The 18,731-nt window shown below is 39.6% G+C and overlaps 1 protein-coding gene across 1 annotated transcript in view; it reads right to left on the bottom strand.

The window, feature by feature from the left end:
* The window catches only part of GSAP (gamma-secretase activating protein), a gene marked incomplete at its 5' end in the record, with an annotated part of 46,637 nt that extends 28,784 nt beyond the window's left edge, over positions 1-17,853 (bottom strand). Inside the window, 12 exons of the mRNA XM_080344282.1 lie at positions 2,621-2,706; positions 4,171-4,214; positions 4,866-4,925; positions 5,846-5,950; positions 7,348-7,397; positions 8,447-8,516; positions 8,938-9,026; positions 9,154-9,210; positions 9,633-9,702; positions 10,394-10,450; positions 14,876-14,949; positions 17,769-17,853. Coding sequence (XP_080200408.1) covers positions 2,621-2,706; positions 4,171-4,214; positions 4,866-4,925; positions 5,846-5,950; positions 7,348-7,397; positions 8,447-8,516; positions 8,938-9,026; positions 9,154-9,210; positions 9,633-9,702; positions 10,394-10,450; positions 14,876-14,949; positions 17,769-17,853 — 847 coding nt within the window. The remainder of the gene's footprint in view (positions 1-2,620; positions 2,707-4,170; positions 4,215-4,865; positions 4,926-5,845; positions 5,951-7,347; positions 7,398-8,446; positions 8,517-8,937; positions 9,027-9,153; positions 9,211-9,632; positions 9,703-10,393; positions 10,451-14,875; positions 14,950-17,768) is intronic.
* Between the last annotated feature and the right edge of the window lie 878 nt (positions 17,854-18,731).

Below are 18,731 nucleotides of genomic sequence, written 5' to 3'. Positions count from 1 at the left end.
AAGGCTCACACGAAGATATTTGGATGGGCTCTTTTCAGAAATAAGTGAGAAAAGATCTTAACCATAATCAAGTGCAGAAAAAAAGGAAACATTTAAATAATAATTTCTACTCCTAGAGGGTGAGTTGCTACATTCAGCAGAATTAGGGGAATAACAATTACAACTCTGTCACTTGATAAATAAACATACCACTGAAATTTTAAGAGTCTCCTATGAAGAAAAGAAGTTTTCCCTAGGAAACTTTAACTTCAAATTCCTAATTTCTGTTTATGCAGAAGCACAAGATGTAAGGCTGTACCAACATGTCAACATGGTATCCAAGTGTCACAATTCAAATATGACATTGCACTGTGGCATTTCATCTAGTGGTACTGGCTTAGGAATGACTTGCCTCACCCAACTTCAGCCATCTTAACATCCCTCCATTTAGACTCTCATATAGCAAATGAAGAAATAAGGATAGAAACAGCCATCCTCTGGAGGTGCCTATTTCTCTCTATAAATACAGTCCAGGTGCTTAACTTTTAAGCAAGTAAGGTTAGGTGATGATAATCCAGGGTCTATGTCATCTTACTGCCTGCATTTTCTTTTAAATACCAAGTAATTTTAACTGAAAAATACTCGTGAAGCACTAAAAGAAAATGTAACAACCCAGTGTTGTTTAATTCAGGACATTCTGAGACTAGAACTGCTTGATCTCCACTAATCTAGAAGTACATATGGGTTTTCATCTGGAGACATTTTGTCTGTGCTGTATAAGAAACAGGGCTACTTTTCTGCTACTGCGGAAGTCTGAGAAAGGAAGAGTGATTGCATTCTGAATTCAGATTGGCAGCAGCGACTAACAGTTTTATTAAATGGGAAATGCCATGGAATATTCCATTTTGAAGTTATGCCAATTGCTCTTTGCCAGAGATGTCTGAATGATACAAATAGTGATATCAGCATTGATATTGGAAGTATGCTAGTAGTTCCACAGAATGCATAGTCTGTGCCCCAAAGATCTTGCAGTCCAGCTTTCTAAATCACCATAAACAAGAGGTACAAAAGGCAACACTTGTGTGATTACCCACAGTGGTCCTCAACAACTAGATACAGCCTCACCACCAAATCATTTACTCCAAACTGTCAGTTACTCAAAAAGTGTTGAGCAAAGTACTCCTCAGTTTCAAACACCATTCAATCAAAAGCCACACACAATCTCATTTACAAAGTGCATTGTCAAATTATGTGTTTTGCATTACGTGCAATGAAAAGTGCATGTGAAAGGTTCCACACAGAATTTAAATACTGTGTTGCCAGATGGAGAACATTTTCCTTCAGGGTAATCAAACAACAGTCTTGTTGGAGGAAGATTGAATTTCATCCTAAGCTAAAAGGAGGTGCTTCAATCTGAACAAACCCTAGAGAAATATAGGTTTAAAAGGAAACACATATATACAAATCAATATATTATGCAACAAATATCTTGTTAACAAAGTAGTCTAATCTACATTTGGTAGATCAAAACTTGGCTTTCTCTAATAATTGTAAACATGCTGTCTACCTTTGTAAGAAAAAAAAAATCCATATAAGGAAACTGTATTTCACTTGATTTGCATTAACGGTCCTTTCAACACAACTGGCAAATACCTCAGCAATTTGCCTGTGTGCATACAGCACGCCTTGAGAAGCGAGATGTAAAGCCACTTCTGCAACATATTACATCCCTGTAGAGCTGTGCAGTCTATTCAAAGCTTAATCAGACACCATCTCTGCTTGGCAGTACAGTCTAATTGAGAAGCTGAAAACACAAGCATCTGTGATGAACAGATGTCTCTTGAGACCAGTTTTTAAACAAAAATGCTCATGGAATGAATTTGGATACAGTGAAATGACTAAATCATAAAGTTTTAAGGAATATTTTAGGTTTCAGTTTAAGGAATCATACACATACTAAGCCCTTATGTATCACATCCTAAGTTTAGTATTGCACACGTGGACCTTCTAAGTACCACATTCTAACAGCAATATGAAGCTCTTAGAATCTGTGTTGCATATGTTCCATTTACGTGTGCCCACTCTGCAACACAGTTATATACCATGTCACGATACCCAGACAGACCAAACCAAAACCTTCCTTGAATTTAATTTCTAGCACATTTTTGGGCAGCTTTAACATTAAATTGCTCTAATGCAATACACAACCATGCCTGGGTACCACTTGTGTTCCAAAACCAGCAGAAAATGCTACCACGTGCTTAGACTGAGATATTTCACCATATGAGTGCAGGACAACAGTTCTTCAAAGCTGGGCTACCAAGAGATTTCTGGGTAACTGTTTTATTGCTGGTGTTGATATACAAAACTGTAGGTACTTTTCAGCTCAACTTGGAATGCAGCTGTCAGAGGGCAAAAAGACTTAAGAAAAATAGTGCACAGTTGTCTTCTCCCTCTCCTAACAGTTACCTGTCAAGTAAACTCTACAGGAACAGAAATCTCACACTTAAACAAAAAAAAAGCATACAAAACCTACAAATAGACATATGTCTTATGAAAATATTTAGTAATCAATTATGACTACACTGCATGATAATTACTAGTGGAGATCCTTTTGATAATACTTGTATTTATTCATTACCTGCTTTACTTGTAAAAACCTGAAGATTCAAAGATTTAGATGCAACATCTTGGTCTTGACAGTAATCATACCCAAAATTCACAAGTCTATGAGCAAATAAAGATCACTAAATAAATCACTTCATCCACAGTGACTCATCATAACAAAGATCATGAGAACAATCAACTATATAATCAAAACATACTACTTAAATTATAATCAAATCTTCTCTAATGTAAGTTAAATTAGGCTTTAATCAATCCACTCAATGCTGTTAGAAATGAGAATCCGAAGATCACACACTTATTAGAAAACAACAATTCTGATTACACCTGGAAACTAAACTTACTGCAGCATCAAACCATCCCTACAAACTGAAGTTAAAGCAAGTTCTGATCAAGTACTGGAAATCTAAGCATTTATCACATGTATAAACTCAAAGGCTTTGCAGCCCAACTCTACCATTATTATGTCTGTAAAGCTATATTTTAATCTGCAATTAGCAGCACTAATTTCAGTGGAAGCACTCAAAAACACACAAAACCACAGTCACATGGAACTTGTTACAGCATTACATTATTTTTCAGTCTTGTGCTGCTTGCGCCTTAATGGTTTTTCATATCTTTAAAATTTAGAAGTCTTATTTTTGTCATACAGAACATGCAACTGAAGATTGTAGTCAGTCTGCTTTGGCTTTTTTGTTATTTCTGTTTGTTGTCATTATTCTCCAGAAAGAATTTTGATCCTGTAGATGTGGTGTGACACCACTCAGAGTCTCCTGCACAGCACTGAGACACTCTGAGTACCACCTGGCAGGGGGAACTCAGCTACCTCCAGTTACTGAGATGTCATCTAGTTAGTGGCTTTGGCCTCCTTTTTTATTCACAAAGAGTAAAAAGCCCTTTTGAAACAAACTCAGCTGACTGAAGACAGAGGAGGATGAATTATGCAAGAGTCCAACCATCCTGACTGGTTTTTCCTCAATTAAACATGTGCTTTAAGCAGACAAGCTTGGATGCAGTCATGTGCATGGCAGACAGACAGAATCAGACAAATCTTCACCTTTGAATGTGCAGGCTGCCGGGAAACAGCAAGTTGGAGGAGAAAAGAGCAGAGGCAGTATCTAACAGCCTACAAAAAGGAGCTACCAGTCTGGTTAACTGCCCAGTAAAACATGTAATAGCAATTAAAAACTGTGAGCTTCCCTTGACAGGAATGTTGACATCACCACTACAACATATCCAATATTAAAACAAATTAAATTAAACAGCTACAGAATACTCAGAGAAAGGATAGTTTAACGTACAGCCAGCTCTTCAGACAAATGGTTTTTTAAAAGTGGCATCAAAAAGCAGTCAAGAATTAAACTACATTTTACAGTTGACTCTGATGTAAGTGAGAGTAACTGGAGGCTTGGACACAGTGTTCATATTATTCTCATGTTCCAGTACCATGTAGGCAACTGCACACAAAGATACTGTGGCTCAGACGCAAATTTTACTTAGGTTGGAAAACATTACTCTATATATTAAAAGGAAAGCAAAATAAAGCATAAAAGAAAAACACCTTACTTTAATTGTGTGTCATTTACAGAGATATCCAGGTGTGATTCCAGCTGTTAACCAAAAAACAAACCTGTCATTTAGTGAGGTCACCATACTATGATTAATATTTCAGCCCAGTAAAATGCATCAAACTCACATTATCAGATTCAACACTAACAAAGTTTCTTTATTCACCCCTAATCCTTCCAGTCAATGCCCAAAACATAAAATAGACTCCTTAAAACAAACAAAAAAAAAAAATTGTGAGATATTTAACCTTCTGTGCTAGAGTAAGCTTCAGCAACCAGGACAAAAGCCTACTAAAAAATTACTTGTTCAACAGTTATGATTTTTATTTTCTCTGTATTCTGGCTGCAACAGATTTTTCTGTCTCACTTAAAGCTGACACAAAATATGTACCTGGTTTCTTTGTCTAGTGCATTTGATAACCCTGCTTTTCAATACTTAAGTATAAGGTCAGTATAATGTCATGATTGTCTCCTCCTAGTTCAATATCTGTGCAATTACTATAGCACAATCTGAATCTGACTAAATATATTCTTGAAAATAATATAATTAAAAAAAAAGGAAAACAAACCCCAGTTTTCCTTTGCAGAAGTTTCAATAATAAAAGACACTGAAACAGATCTCTATACCAGTGCCTGGGACACATAATTACATCCAATTCAAAATGATTGTATAATAGAATGCTAATGACTTACTGTTGAGTAAAAATTTTCATCAGGGTAAAACTGGATGCATTTTAAAACACTCCTTGATTCCTAGAATTAAGAGGATGTGTAACTCATAAAATAGAAAGCACATCATATAGGCTGAAAAGTGACTGCATACTCCACAGCATTCTATACACTCAAACTGCTTTGCTAACAGATATGCAAAAGTTAGGGGACAAAAGACAACTTTTAAAACCACATATAACCCCCCACAATAGCACTATGACATGCTTCCTTCCTGTCCCAGATCATTATCTATAATTGCGTGGGCCCCCACTTGAAGTACAGCATTACATGTCACACACGCACATTCTGAAAAGTTAGAAAAATGTTTTCCATAACCACCTATTTAGCAAAAGGAACTGTTTCTTATTTTGGTCACTTCAAAAAGGGTATCTCAGAAACTAAACTACTAATACATTTCTCCGTCATAGTTCGCTTCCTGTTATTTCCTAACACTCATATTTTGGTGGCTACAAAGAGTTGAGAAAAATCAATTTTCATTTACATAGAACATATCAAGTACAAATCATGCCTCAGTCAACACAAAGAAATAATAAAAAAAAGGGGTTATAGCATTTCTTGCCAAGAACCTGCCCTAATTTGGTCACCCAGCAAGTCTGTGTACAACATCCTTTCCAGATGTGAATTCTCTAGAATATAGGCATTATACTCAACAATTTGTTAGATTTAGATCCTTTTGAATAAAAGACCTTTTTTTTTAAAGCAAAAAACCCTAACAAACCCATGCTTTTTTATAGAAAGCACTGAGACAACCAGTCTTCTTGCAATCTACTATGTATAAATAGCAATTAGTACAAGCCTGGCCTTTGGTTTAAGTTATTTGAGGCATAAACTAGACAGACTACTAGAAAAAAAAGGAACTCAACTATTATTACCCCACACACTCAGAACTTTATGTCATGGGACAGGTGGGAACAAAACTGCTAGAATGACTTTCATCTTACCTTTGGAACAATATAGAAGAGTCTTTGTTCCATCATATCCCATTGTGCCCAAATGAAGTCATCTGCAACTCTGGCCCGTGGAAGCTGACCTGAGTCTTGAATCACCTAAAGGGAAAGAAAGAATATGAGCAGTCAGTGAAATAAGGTTCTGTAACAACTACACAGTCTGTGCTTTAAAGAGAAAAGCAACCACAGAACAGGCACAAATACTAAGGTGCACAGAGGGAATATGCTACCTGATAGGTGCACAAAGTCCATCCTTACTGTGTGCAAGGGGCTCAGTTTAAAGAGATGTGAAGCACAGCTTCCAGGGTACACCTACTACCAAATACTTCATTTGAGGTGCCCTTGCTTGCAAGAAATTCACCACTTAAGCTGCTCAAAGTGAACAAAGAACAGACTGTGCTCTTCATCACAGAGAAAGACAGAGGAGTGAAATACCACAATCAGTTCAGAAACGGCAGAAATAACTATTGAAGGAAGATGCATTACATCCAAAGGGATTTCTGTCTAAAGTCTCAGCCACATGATTGAGAGTACAGGCAGCCTGAAAATGGCTAGAATTGTGGGAAACCGTTGGGCCTGTATAAATGCACTCTTGAAAGACATAGGGAGATTACATGTGAACCAAACAGATCTGTTTGTTAAGACATCACATTGATCTGGTTTTTCTGGTTACACTTTTAGTCTTGACTCCACTATTGTAGACTAGCATATAAAACCCACCTGCTTTAAAAGCAACAATAAACTTTGAGAAAAACCATGAAAGTCTTCAAAGTAACTGAAAATCAGGACTTTAACTTTTTCCTTCCAAGTCTACATTTGTCTCTATGAAGTCAAATAGAGTTCCATGATGCAATTCTTTACTGTATTAGATGTATGCTTATTAAGTCTTTTAATCAAAACTTCCATAAATCAGTTTGAAGACAAATTCATGTTAAAAAGCAGGAAAAACACATGATGGGAAAAAGAGATTGGAACATTCACAGTACTTGCACTGTATCTCTGTTTTATGTATTTTGTTTATTTGCTTGTTTTTTAAATGAATCCTTTACTGGCACACACAGACTCCCAAAAGGCAATGTTAGGAGGGAGACTGGAAGCTTGGAGCAATCTGGTCTAATAGGAGGTGTTCCTGCCCATGGCATGGAAGTTGGAACTAGGTGATCTTGAAGGTCCCTTCCAACCCAAACCATTCTACGATTATCAGACATTGCAAGCACTTCAAATGGTTTAAAAATGTCTATACACTATATTTACTCCCAACTTCAACACAGACACATTCAGAAAAAAAACAACCTTCCCTCTTATATTACACTGTATACAGGTTTATCAATCAGCTTTGTGGTTAGCTGCGTAAGTTGCCATACTATCAATACTTTATTTAGTATACCTTGTGTTGCTTAAGTATAAAACTTCAAAAACAGTTAGATAAAATTACAGATGCTTACATTTTCAATTAAAGCAAAAAACCTTAAAACCCTAGATTGTTCAAATCTTACCACTCTGTGTTGTTCTTCTTCAATAACATGAATGTCAAATTGTTCAATATCTGTAAAATATATTTAACATTATAAACAGAGTTTTATATGCTTTTATACAGCTTACTAAACAATCTCACCCCTTATAATGCTACCAAAACATATTAGGGCCAGGAAAGCTCAACGCCGTTTAAGAGGAAATCTGTGATATATGAACACAGGTGCCTACGCAGTGACCTGGACTGTCGTCCTTTCCTGAGCCTCAGCCACATGCCTTGTGGAAACAGTTCTATGCCCACATCAGTGCTTTTTCCCAGTGGTTGTACTAACTGCAACACACCAGATAAGCCAAGGAGCACCCTTAGAAAGAGCATGCAGAGCTGCATGCCTGTGCCTGAGCCCTGTTTCACTTCCTAGCACAAATATCACCTCACAGTCCTTTACCACACAATATTCCTAAAAGTTATTGGTAGTTTGCCAGTGTGAAAGGTGCAAGATTCACCCAGCAGGTGTTACAAATGCATCTGATACATTTCACAGCACTGTGTGAATGTAATAGGCGAACTCTTCACACATGAGTCCAGCTACCTAAAGGCTGGTGTCCGGCTTAGCAGAGAAGATATTTTCTCTGAAAAGATGAGAAAAAATTGCACTCTATAGTAAAACTGCAACGTACAAGGGATAAAGAGCCTTTTCCAAGTGTCCACCCCTGGCCATTCAGCATTAGGCTGAACACACGAAGTCAGTTGAATCCAAGGAGCTGTTGTCCTACTCCTGTTCCACTTGTCACACATTAAATCACAATCCATCTCTCAAAGTCAATTGATCTGCTCTGAATTTATACAGGCAGCTATAAGAGTCTATTGTAGCTTTTTTAGAAATAACGATAATATATGAATGCATGAATTAAGCAAATAATTGCAGTCAAAGCCGGCCATTTTGCTAACATTGAAAAAAGTTCCCATCAAATTATACAGTTTTTGAAAGACATTCAGAATACCTAGAATAGCTCACACCCTTTTTTCTTCTTTTTTTTCTCCAGCAGAAGTCTACCCAAAATATAAGCTATAATCATCTTAAGCTGAAAGAATGACGATGTACTTTCAAAATATTAACTCACATTTATCTTCTGAAACTAGCAAGAGGCGACTTCCTGTGGGAGTATTTCTGCCTTCAGTTGGATAAAGAAACTATAAAGAAAGTTTCACAAAAGTAAGTAAATAACTTAAGTAGTTTAGAACACTTCAAATGTTGGGGTTTGGGTTTTGTTTGGTTTTTAAGCTGGATATTTACTTATTTTAAAATTAATACAGGCACACTAATGATATTCAATTAATAAAAATAGCTATTACAGAATAATAGTCACCAATCACTATAACTGCAAGCTTCAGGGGATTGAAGAGAAATAAAGAAGTAGCCTTCATGTCAGAGAAATACTCTACATCAAGTATTTTATTAAGTTTTTCATTTTTTTTCATTCTATGAAGGAATATGGGCACACTGCCTCTGTAACAGCTGCAAGATAACATAAAATGTTTCTGCACTCAACCACTTATTCTCTCTAGCATAATGGATTAAAATAGTTTACATTGAATTAGTAGAATAATTTACCTGTACTCGAACACAGCTGTCCACAGCCTTTAGGACTTTCACATTATTAATGGGATGAATTTCAATTAGTAAGGCTAAATACTTGGATACTGCAAAAAGAACATGTTTTAGATAATTTGTTTAGAAAACAAAATCATGTGTAAAACAAAGTTATGTGGGTAAAAACAAAAAGGGTACAATATTTCTAACAGTATTAAAACAATCTACTTGTAGTACCTGATTGTAACAGCCGACTTACTCTTTCTTCCTCTGTATATTGATGGAAGCTGACCGCTAAGGAGAAATTAAAAAACACATAACACAACTTCAGTGAGTATGCACATTTGATATTAATCATACTAAACATTCCTGGAGAGCAAACATGACCTCTTTTTTTAACCAAAATCATATGTTAAAGGAAAAACATAAGCTCTTCTAGATGTAGGATGCATGTATAAATACAGGAGGGGGAAGTAAATGAAGAGTCAGTGTCTTAGATTTTTTTTTTTTTGTTTTAATAAAACAATATCATTGCAGCTGTGTCTTTATGTGTTTACCTATATTATTTAGTGATGGACCCACTGAAATGCAGACAGCTGTGGGTAACATATGGGTCAAAATAGATGTAAGTAATTCTAGACCCAAATGTATCATCCCACTAAACTAAATTATCTTCACCATGATACAAAAAACATAATGATAAAACATATATTTACCCAATAACGTCCTTTCGTTGTTGACTGAACAACTGATTATGCGTAGATCCCTCTCAAACATATAGAGGTGCTATAGAGAAACACATTAATGCTAATGAAATTTTTTAACTATATAAAGAAAACTATTTAATTACTTCTCCTTAGGAAAACACTGCTGACCAGTACACCATTTTTATTTTTCAAGTAAATCATTTCACAGCCAGAAAAAAAAAAAGTATTTCAAGCCTCACTTATATTACTTCTCCTTTTTCATTTTTGTTTCTTACTGGTTCTTATGAGCTCTGTTGCCACCAGAGCAGCACAGCAGACCTTATGTAAATAGGAAATTTCACCCATTTCATACTTCATGGGGACACCTGCAAAGATCCATTGTCATGATTCCGGCCACTGAATTGCAGTACATTCAGTTTTAGAATAATTTCTTACAAGTAGTAGTAACAAACAGACTGAGGATGCACATGCAACAAAGAAAACCCCATTTTCTACTTAGCACACATTTAATGTGAAGAGGCAAAGGGCTTGATTTAGTTTTTTAGAAATAAAGATTGCAGACTTTACGCTTTACTACTCCCAAGTCATTCAGATGTTCTCTCATGTTCTGTATCTTAATACTACTGAGCATCATTCAAATACCTTCTCTGGTCTCCTGCTTCAAACAAGCATATACTCCTTAAGGACCTAACACACTGTGTTGCAAGGCATCAAAATCTGAAACACTACAGTAACATCTTCACCAGGGAGAAGCCTGGTAGTGCTCTCACCTCATTTTGTTTAGTTTGAAGATCGTACAATCCAATGTGAGTATTTCTCTGATTTCCCTGTGGATGAAAACAAATTAGCACCAGCAATGTAAATATATACAAAGTTAAACATTGGTTGTATTTTTTTCTTGCCTCACTCTCCTGTTCCCCTCACCCCCTGACACCCATCCTCACACACTTCCCTGTCCTATAAACAGGCAGTTAATTATCTAATTCCAAGAAAGAGAGGCAAGAAAGAACAAAGATTTTTCTTTTCCCTTTTAGAACTAACACATGGGATAAAGCTGAAACGTGGCCAATCCACCACCCACAAGCCATTGCATAAGCCAAGTGCTTCTCTCTCACTTTGGTTCAAACTGGCTTTAGTTACAAGCTGCAGGACCAGGAAGAGCAATGTCTGTACACAAATGACAGGGGATGCTATCGCCCCTGAAAGATTTAAGGCTGGTATTCTAAACTGCACCAGCTCGGTGGGTCATTGCTCTGAAAGGGAGCACAGAAACATCAAACATCACCAAACACAGCTTCCAGTCATCTGGCTGCAGGCTGGAAAAAGGATTTCAGCTCTGCCTTAGGGAATAATTGTTTGAAGGCTAAATATATTTCAGAAGCTCAGATGACACCATTAGCCTGCTGCCTTTGGAAAGAAACCTAACATACATTCTTTCTAGCTTATAGATAACAAAATATAACGATGGGGGTGGGGGGCACTTCTGAGACTACACAAAACTTTCCTTCTTGGTAACTTTTACCATGCTTTAAATTGACAAAATATTTGAAAAAAATCTGCTTGGCAGCATATATCGTACACCAAATCAAGATGAAGTTCATTAAGGTACCCTAGGTATAGGCATTAAATTGCTCAACTGTTGAAACTGAATCCAGCTACATAAGCTTGTACTCAAACAGCAAGCATCATTGTTTTTAACTACAGCTTGGGGGGAGAGGGGAGAAATCTGTGGTTATTTACGAAGTTATGGCATCTTGCTTTGTGAAGTTAAAACAAAAGCCTGAGTATTCCCTTCCTAAAGGGTCTATTTCTGAGTGTTTCATTATTGTTGTGGCAATGACAAAAGTCTTTGACTTATGATTTAAACAAGGAAAACAAAATGTCTTTATATTAAGACACATGCTCCAGGCTTCCTAATTTAAAGTTAAGCAAGTGCTTTCACAAATAACCATTCTTTCCAAATGTGTCTGAAATGTTAACATTCTTTGTACTTAGCTACTGAAAAATACACTTCACAACACTGGTAGCAGGACTACATCAGTGCCAATATCTGTGCACAAACTAACATGCTTGTTTTCATGCTTACTGTAAACATTCTTGTGTTGCCTTGCAAAATAAAAGCACTGATGCTGGAACTTCTGTTAAAAATACCTTCCTTTACACCAACTATCAATGTCAGAAAGACAGACACTTTCAAAACTACAGTACAATGCAATATTTAAAACAAGCTCGAAAATCCATCTTATTTCCATCTTCCCCTGATTTCAGGCAGAATGCTCTCGATTTTCTTCCATTTAGCAGACAGAGTTTGTTTTCTGTTTGTATCTATTAGGAAACAAGCCAGGGCAGCTGAGTTTAGTTTACAAACTTGGTTTGTGCACTATCCTCACTGACAATGTCACAGCTAAAGCTTGCTGCTATAAAACCAAGAGGAAACATTCACAGACACACAGCCATGTCCTGCAGAAGTCGTAGCTCACTAGTTACAAATAGTTTATCACAAAGGGAGGAGAGAGAAAGACACGTGCAACTGCCTCAACAACCCAGTAAGACCTGTAGTTATTTAGAAGCTGTAATAACATCCTGATTTCTTCAATATAAGTTCAAGGAAGGATTAGCTGCAGGCACTAAAAGTAGTCTCTTTTCCCCAGGTAAACCTTCTGGTGTGATGCTATATAGTAGTAAAACAGAATAGCAAAGCACAAACAATACTTACATTTTAGAACAAGTTTGTAAAAATTTAAAAGTGTCCAACTGGGTCCTAAAACTACTTGTCATACACTGAGATGCATACCCCAAGGCTCTTTTTATTTCTACGTAAATATGAATGGATACTTGTCCTAAAAACTTTTGTAGTAGACTCCAAAACCACAGAACTACCCATGTTTTCAATGGACTGTTTCAGAAAAGGAAACATTTGAACTGAATACTTGTTAAGTCAGTAGTCAAGTGTGAACAGACAGATACAGACACACAATCCTCCAAATAATTGCTGTTTTTTAGCATTCTAGTCTTGAGAAAGAGGAAAAAAAAAAAAAAAAAAATCAGTCTTGCTTTAAGGTATCACAGTCCCAAGGTGTGACCGGACCTGACACAGTAACATAACAAAAGCACAAACACCAGGAAAGGCACAGCATTGGCAGCTTGAGACCCAGCCTGTTCAGGACACGGCAAGAGCTACACAGCCACAGCCTGGGCCACCACCTGTGCTCCTGCCCACACACAGGCCACCCAGACAAACACGAGCTCTGGGGCCGACATACACACATGTTCTTATCATGCACGCGGACAAATGTGGATGTACATTGACATCAATAGCACCTAAGTGGTTACTTGCAGCTGAGAAGTAGAATTTTCATTTATCCAAGAAAGAAATGTATACCACATACTATGAACAACTTCTCTATTTAACACAATACCACCTTAAGATACATTTTTCCTTTGTGAGAAAACTCCAGGAAGTATCTTCCACTTTGCCCATCAACAAGTGTAAAAAACACAGCAGAAGCAAACAAAATATGCCAGCATCCTTCCCAACAGAGGAATTAATAGATGCTGGACTCACTCAGGAGAAACAGATGCAACTATTTTGTCATAAGAGAAGAGGAAACGAAGCAGCAGCATCTCCTTCAGGATGGCCATTGAGAGATGAAAGCCATGGCACAGCTGTACAGTTTGCTAGATCCAGTTCTCAGGTTTTGTCATCCAGCCATTCCTACCACACAGGCTGCAGAGGTCACTTTATTCCCAAAATTAGGAAGCTACAGTGAACATTCTCAGTGACTTCCTACACAGCCTTTTCCCCTAGGTTTGGGGAACTAAGTCTACATGTTTAAATCCTCCTCAGTCAGTGGCATATTCACTCAATCCAGTCTGGTAGATATTCATCCACCTCCTGCAGCCCACAAACCTCCTCCTACAAGTGGTCAGTTCTCTAAATGCCACCAGATGTTTTAACCAGATCCCTAAAGCCTACAGTGGGAGCTCAGACACCTAACACAGAGGCAGAGAGCTACACTTGGATGTGTAAACCCCGAGCTACAACTCACCACTTGTGCCAGCTGCAAGAGCCTGAACAGCATACAAGGCAGCTGAAGTCCACTGTCAGAAGCCCAAAAAAAGCTTAGTGTGAAATTCCACAGATGCTAAAAAGCAGCAACATCACTCATACGCAGTACCAGATCTCCTGTTGGGAGCTAGGTGGGTTACTTCCATTAAGTCTTTCTAGAGTTTCCAGCATTGAAACAAAAAACCACCACCACACACATTAAAAAAAAAAACACCCCACACACGAACTTGACACATTCTTTAGCACTGTTTTTATGGTTACTGTTGTCTTGTACAGATTCCCCCTCCCTATGCTCGTACTAAAGGAAACATCCACCCACAGTTAACATGTATTATGCCTTGATGAATGCCTCACCTCTTCCCTTAACCCTAGAGAAGCTGGAGAGTTTTAGCATTGCTGAGCCAGAGGGGAATGAAAGGCAGCCCTACTCTACTGGAGTCTGCTATCTCCAATTTGTGCTCTTCAAGAACTAAGATCCTCCAGAAGCCAGCTGGGTCTGCAGATTTCTCCAAGATGCTCAGAAAAGAACCACAGCTTGTCTCATTAAGGGGAAACCTCCTCAAACTATTTGAACATCTCTTGGAAGTACAGGCATTTCAACCTAAAAACTATACATATGCCATGAAGAGCAGAATCCCACATTAAAAAGGATAGCTCTAGATATTTCAAGACATCAAATGAACAACAGTTACTTCAGAGTACTTTCAATAAAGTGCTATAGATGAATCTTAAGGTAATGAAGAAGAAAGGCAGAAGCTGAGCTAGTGTTAGATAAGTATCATCTTAACATATATACTGGTAGGAAGAAACATATTTAAGTAAAGCAGTGCATATGAATTTCATAGTCAGACTTCCCCAAGAAATTCCAAGGGTGAAAGAAAGCGCTGCTTATGAAGAGTTTATCAGATAAAGAAATGGCATTTCATTCTAAGTGAGATTCCGGCCTGCAAAAACCCTATAGACTTAATCACGTCAGTACTTTACGCTCTATTTCATCATTCTTAACCTTTACCTGAAGTGGACATAGGTATTTTTACATTGCCCTACCCCCCAAGCTGCAATCACTTGAATTTTCATGTTCTAACCCTCACTGCAAAAAATTCTAAACTACGAGGATTGGATTAGGCATAGATACAAATACAGCTTTATTCTCTATTTTTATTAAGTTCCAAGACAGACTTACCTTCCAGGTATAAATAACTTTTCCATTTCTTTCAACATTTACAACATATAGTGCTGACGAATTCTCAGAAGTATCTGAAACAATAATTATCAAAGAGTACAGGATATTTGAGCTGGTTCATCATACAATTTATGCACACTTTAAATACGTTTTTACATATAAATACTTATACATGCCAAAATTACTCTCTTCTGGAAAGACAGAGTATTTCCTACATCATGATTTAAACCTGATAAACCTCAAAACAAAATAGTTAAGGGGTTTCAAAACACACAGGAAGCAATTATTTCTGCAAACTTCTAACTCTTCATGATAACTGTAATTCTAATGGCCATTAACTTGTGTGATGAAAATCAAACATGCTTTCTCACACTCTTCCATTCACAGAAAAAAATAAAAGTATTTTTCCATTATGCACGAGGTTCTAACAGCTAAGTTGCACTCTAATCACTACATGGAGATAGAACTAGCCCAAGGTGAAGTGCCACTTGCTGCCACCTGCCCCTTCAGCATCTCAAAAGAAGGCCCACGAATAAACTACATCTTTAGAGATTAGCTCTACAATACCACCCCATGTCCAAAAAAAAACCCAATCAACCAAACGAAAACAATAAAAAAACAAACAACAAAACAAACCACTAGGTTAAGAAACATATATATGTGTATATATATATGCAACATACCTACCGGTTCAAGGGAATTACACAATGCAAGACAAGAGAGATGATGTGGGATGTGAATGAAATAGAGTTAGAAGGGTAGTGAATGAGCAGGAAGCTGTGATGGACAGAGAAACAGAAGAGCACATCTAGACAAAGCAGCACAAAATACAAGTAAAACATCATGGGAAAAAAAAAAAGATTAAATATCCTACTTCAGGTGACAAAAACACATGCTTTCCTGACACTGTTTTTTTGTTTCCTAATCACTGCAGCCACCAAAAATGTGTTAATCTCAGACAGAACTTGCACTAGAAGTGGAAATTTTGACCTTAGTAAGGTTGGCAGCTGTGTTATTCGTCCTAGTTTTAAGATAAATGTAGGCTGTGGTTCAGTAAGCATCAATAAAAATAATTCTCCACAGCTCTCAGCAAGCATTTAGTCAAGTTGGACACTATTTACTCTGCAGTTATCACAAAGCATGTGGAACTTAGTTTCACAAGCCTGATATTATAAACTGTCTTGTATAGCTCATAGTGGTAAGAAAAAAACCTTTTTACAAGTATTAGCAGAAGGAAATAAATTAAGTCTTTTGTTGTGAGAGGACAAAGAAAATCCTTAGCGTACATTTAACAATGCATCACTTTCTACTGGTTTCAGATCACTCGAAGTACACAATACCAATACATTAGGGCTAGACAGTGACAACTGAGGAAGCCTCAGACAAGCATATATTCTGCTCTTGTTTTAGTGGAAACTTCCTGGAATTTAACCACCACCTCAGACTTTCAAGATGAGTACTATGGTCTCCACACTTCTCTCTCATACAATACTTCCTCAGAACAGAATTTAGCTAGAGATGGTGACCCACAAGAAATCTCCATATCAATTAACTTCTCTATTACACAGAGATATCTTAAAGGTGTTGAAAAAGTTCCACATCAGAAGCGAATTTCACACCACTGAATATTGTCAATGGGAATATGGAGCTAAAGAAGAAGTGACAATCATCTCTGCCCTTGGAAAGTCCTGCAGTAAAACACTGTACATGGAACTACAACTTCTTCCTCATACCCAAAGCCGAGGCAAACAGATGAAGAGCTGCAAAAGGACCAATCTAACCTTCCTGCCCAGCAAACAACTCTTATCAACATACTCAGGAGAACGCAGAGTTTGATTTTGTGAAGGCCATTACATGCAGCTCAAACAGAAATAGGTGGAATAAAGAGAACAAGGCTGGTTCTCACTTGCCACTTCCCTCTCATCATCATAGCTAATCCCAGCTCCCACGCAATTAGAAATATTCACACGCTATCAAGGGCTTTCAAGTCCTGAGGTCTCCACTGCATTCCATGGTGCATCAGCTACCATCTACTTCTACTGAACTAATAACTAGGGTTTTTTTAAGACTAAAGTTTCCATCAGTGTCTGAAAAACAGAACTGAGCCAGCTGCCCTGCAGATGAATGAGAAAAACAACAAGCAAAAAACCACAGGGCCAAAACCACAGTGGGGTCATTCTTTTTTTTTCCAACCACTACACCAAGCGCTTGCTGCGCTACCGCACACCACTGCGACAGCTCACACGTCAGCTCATTTCAGCTAGCATGCATCTACCATGCAGACAAGTGTTCAGTGGTTTTTATCCCCTACCCCCAGCCCCAGAAAGGGGAGTAGTGTGGGAGAGGGAGTCATGATAAAATTTTGGGTTTTGTTGTATGTTTTGGGGTATTTTGGGGGGGGGGAGGGAGACCAAAAAAAAAAGAACAACAACAAGAAAACAAGGTGTGAAGAAGAAAAGACAGAAACAAGCTGCGGAGCGTAGCAGACAAGCAGACGCACTCTCAGGACAGGAGAAGTTCCTTGAAGACATAGAACCTCCCCGCCTCAAGGGCCCCGCCACAGGCACCTGGGGGCAGAGCTCCCACAGCCCCTCGCTGACAGGCGCCCGGGCCCGGGCGGTGCTCGCAGCCCGGCCGAGGGGACGCAGCGGCCGCTCCCCTAGGGACGCTTCGCCGCCATCCCGAGCCCCCCGCGGCCCTGACTGGAAGGCGCAGCCCCGAGAGGCCGAACATGGAGGTGTCACCTCAGGCCCGGCTCCTCCGCCCGCGGGGGAGGGCAGCGCACGGCTGAGGGAGGTGGGAGCGGGCGAGACCGTCCTCGGGCCTCCCCAGGGAGCGGGCGGCCCGGCCGCAGCGGAGCCCGCCGGCGCTGCGCCACCCCCCGCGGCGTTACCTAGAGCCGCGGCCCAACCCCGCGCCGCCAGCCAGGGCACCACATCCCTCCGCAGGTCAAACTCGGGTACCAGGTGAAGCAGCATAGCGCCCTCCTCGCACCCCGGCACCACCCGACTCCGCTGCAGCCGCCGGAGCTCCCCCCGCCTTGCACCGGCTGTTTTGGGGCGGAGGCCGCCGCCATGGGCCCGCCCTCTCGGCCCTCTGGATGCCCAATGTGTCACTCAACCGGCGGCGGCGCGGAGTGGCTGGGCGCGTTCCCGCCTCCCTCCGTCCCCTCGGCCGGCGGGGGCGGGATCGCTGGAGGTGCGGGCGGTCCCGGTCTCGCCCGGAGGCCCGGAGGGTGTATGCTGCCTACCGGCGAGCAGGAGCAGCGGGGACAGCGTCCCAGAGCCTCCCCACGGGGAGCAGCCTGCGTGCTGGTGACCGGGCGGCTTCAGGTGCACTCGAGGGCCCTCGTTTGCCCGTTGGAGCTGGCGCCCCGGCTCCCCCGAGGCCTGCGGGATGCTTGTCGGAGCGTCACTCACCGAGTGACTCGAAGTGCCTCAGACAGTTGCCTGTGGATGAGGTTTGGTGTCAGACTTCGGTGTCCACTGATCAGGAAGCCTCAGTCACCTGTTCCCCTCCTTGCGTTCCCTCTGGAGGTGTTTGGTGCTTCCCAGAATTTGAAGCAGCATCGCTGTTTTCTGACATTATGCACTGTGAATTTGCCCGTTGAATGGAGCGAGTCTCTCTGTGCAAACTGCTTTGGCAGAGCTCAGGATACCCTCTCAGGCGAGGCCTGGCCTGATCCTGCTTGTCGTCTAGCAAAAGAGGTAAAACTTAGCGTAGTCTTAGGGGGTTTTGTGGTTTGTTTGCATGGGGCTTTTTTTAGCTTTTGAAAATATTTGTAGCGCTGATAAGATGCCACTCCATGACATATCTATAGCCTGCCTGTAATTACCATTTCCTTTCTGAATATGCA

The sequence above is a fragment of the Nesoenas mayeri genome, assembly GCF_963082525.1.
Source record: "Nesoenas mayeri genome assembly, chromosome: 1".
NCBI lineage: Eukaryota > Metazoa > Chordata > Aves > Columbiformes > Columbidae > Nesoenas > Nesoenas mayeri.
The sequence above is the reverse complement of the archived record's forward strand: the minus strand, read 5'-3'. Positions and strand labels throughout refer to the sequence as shown.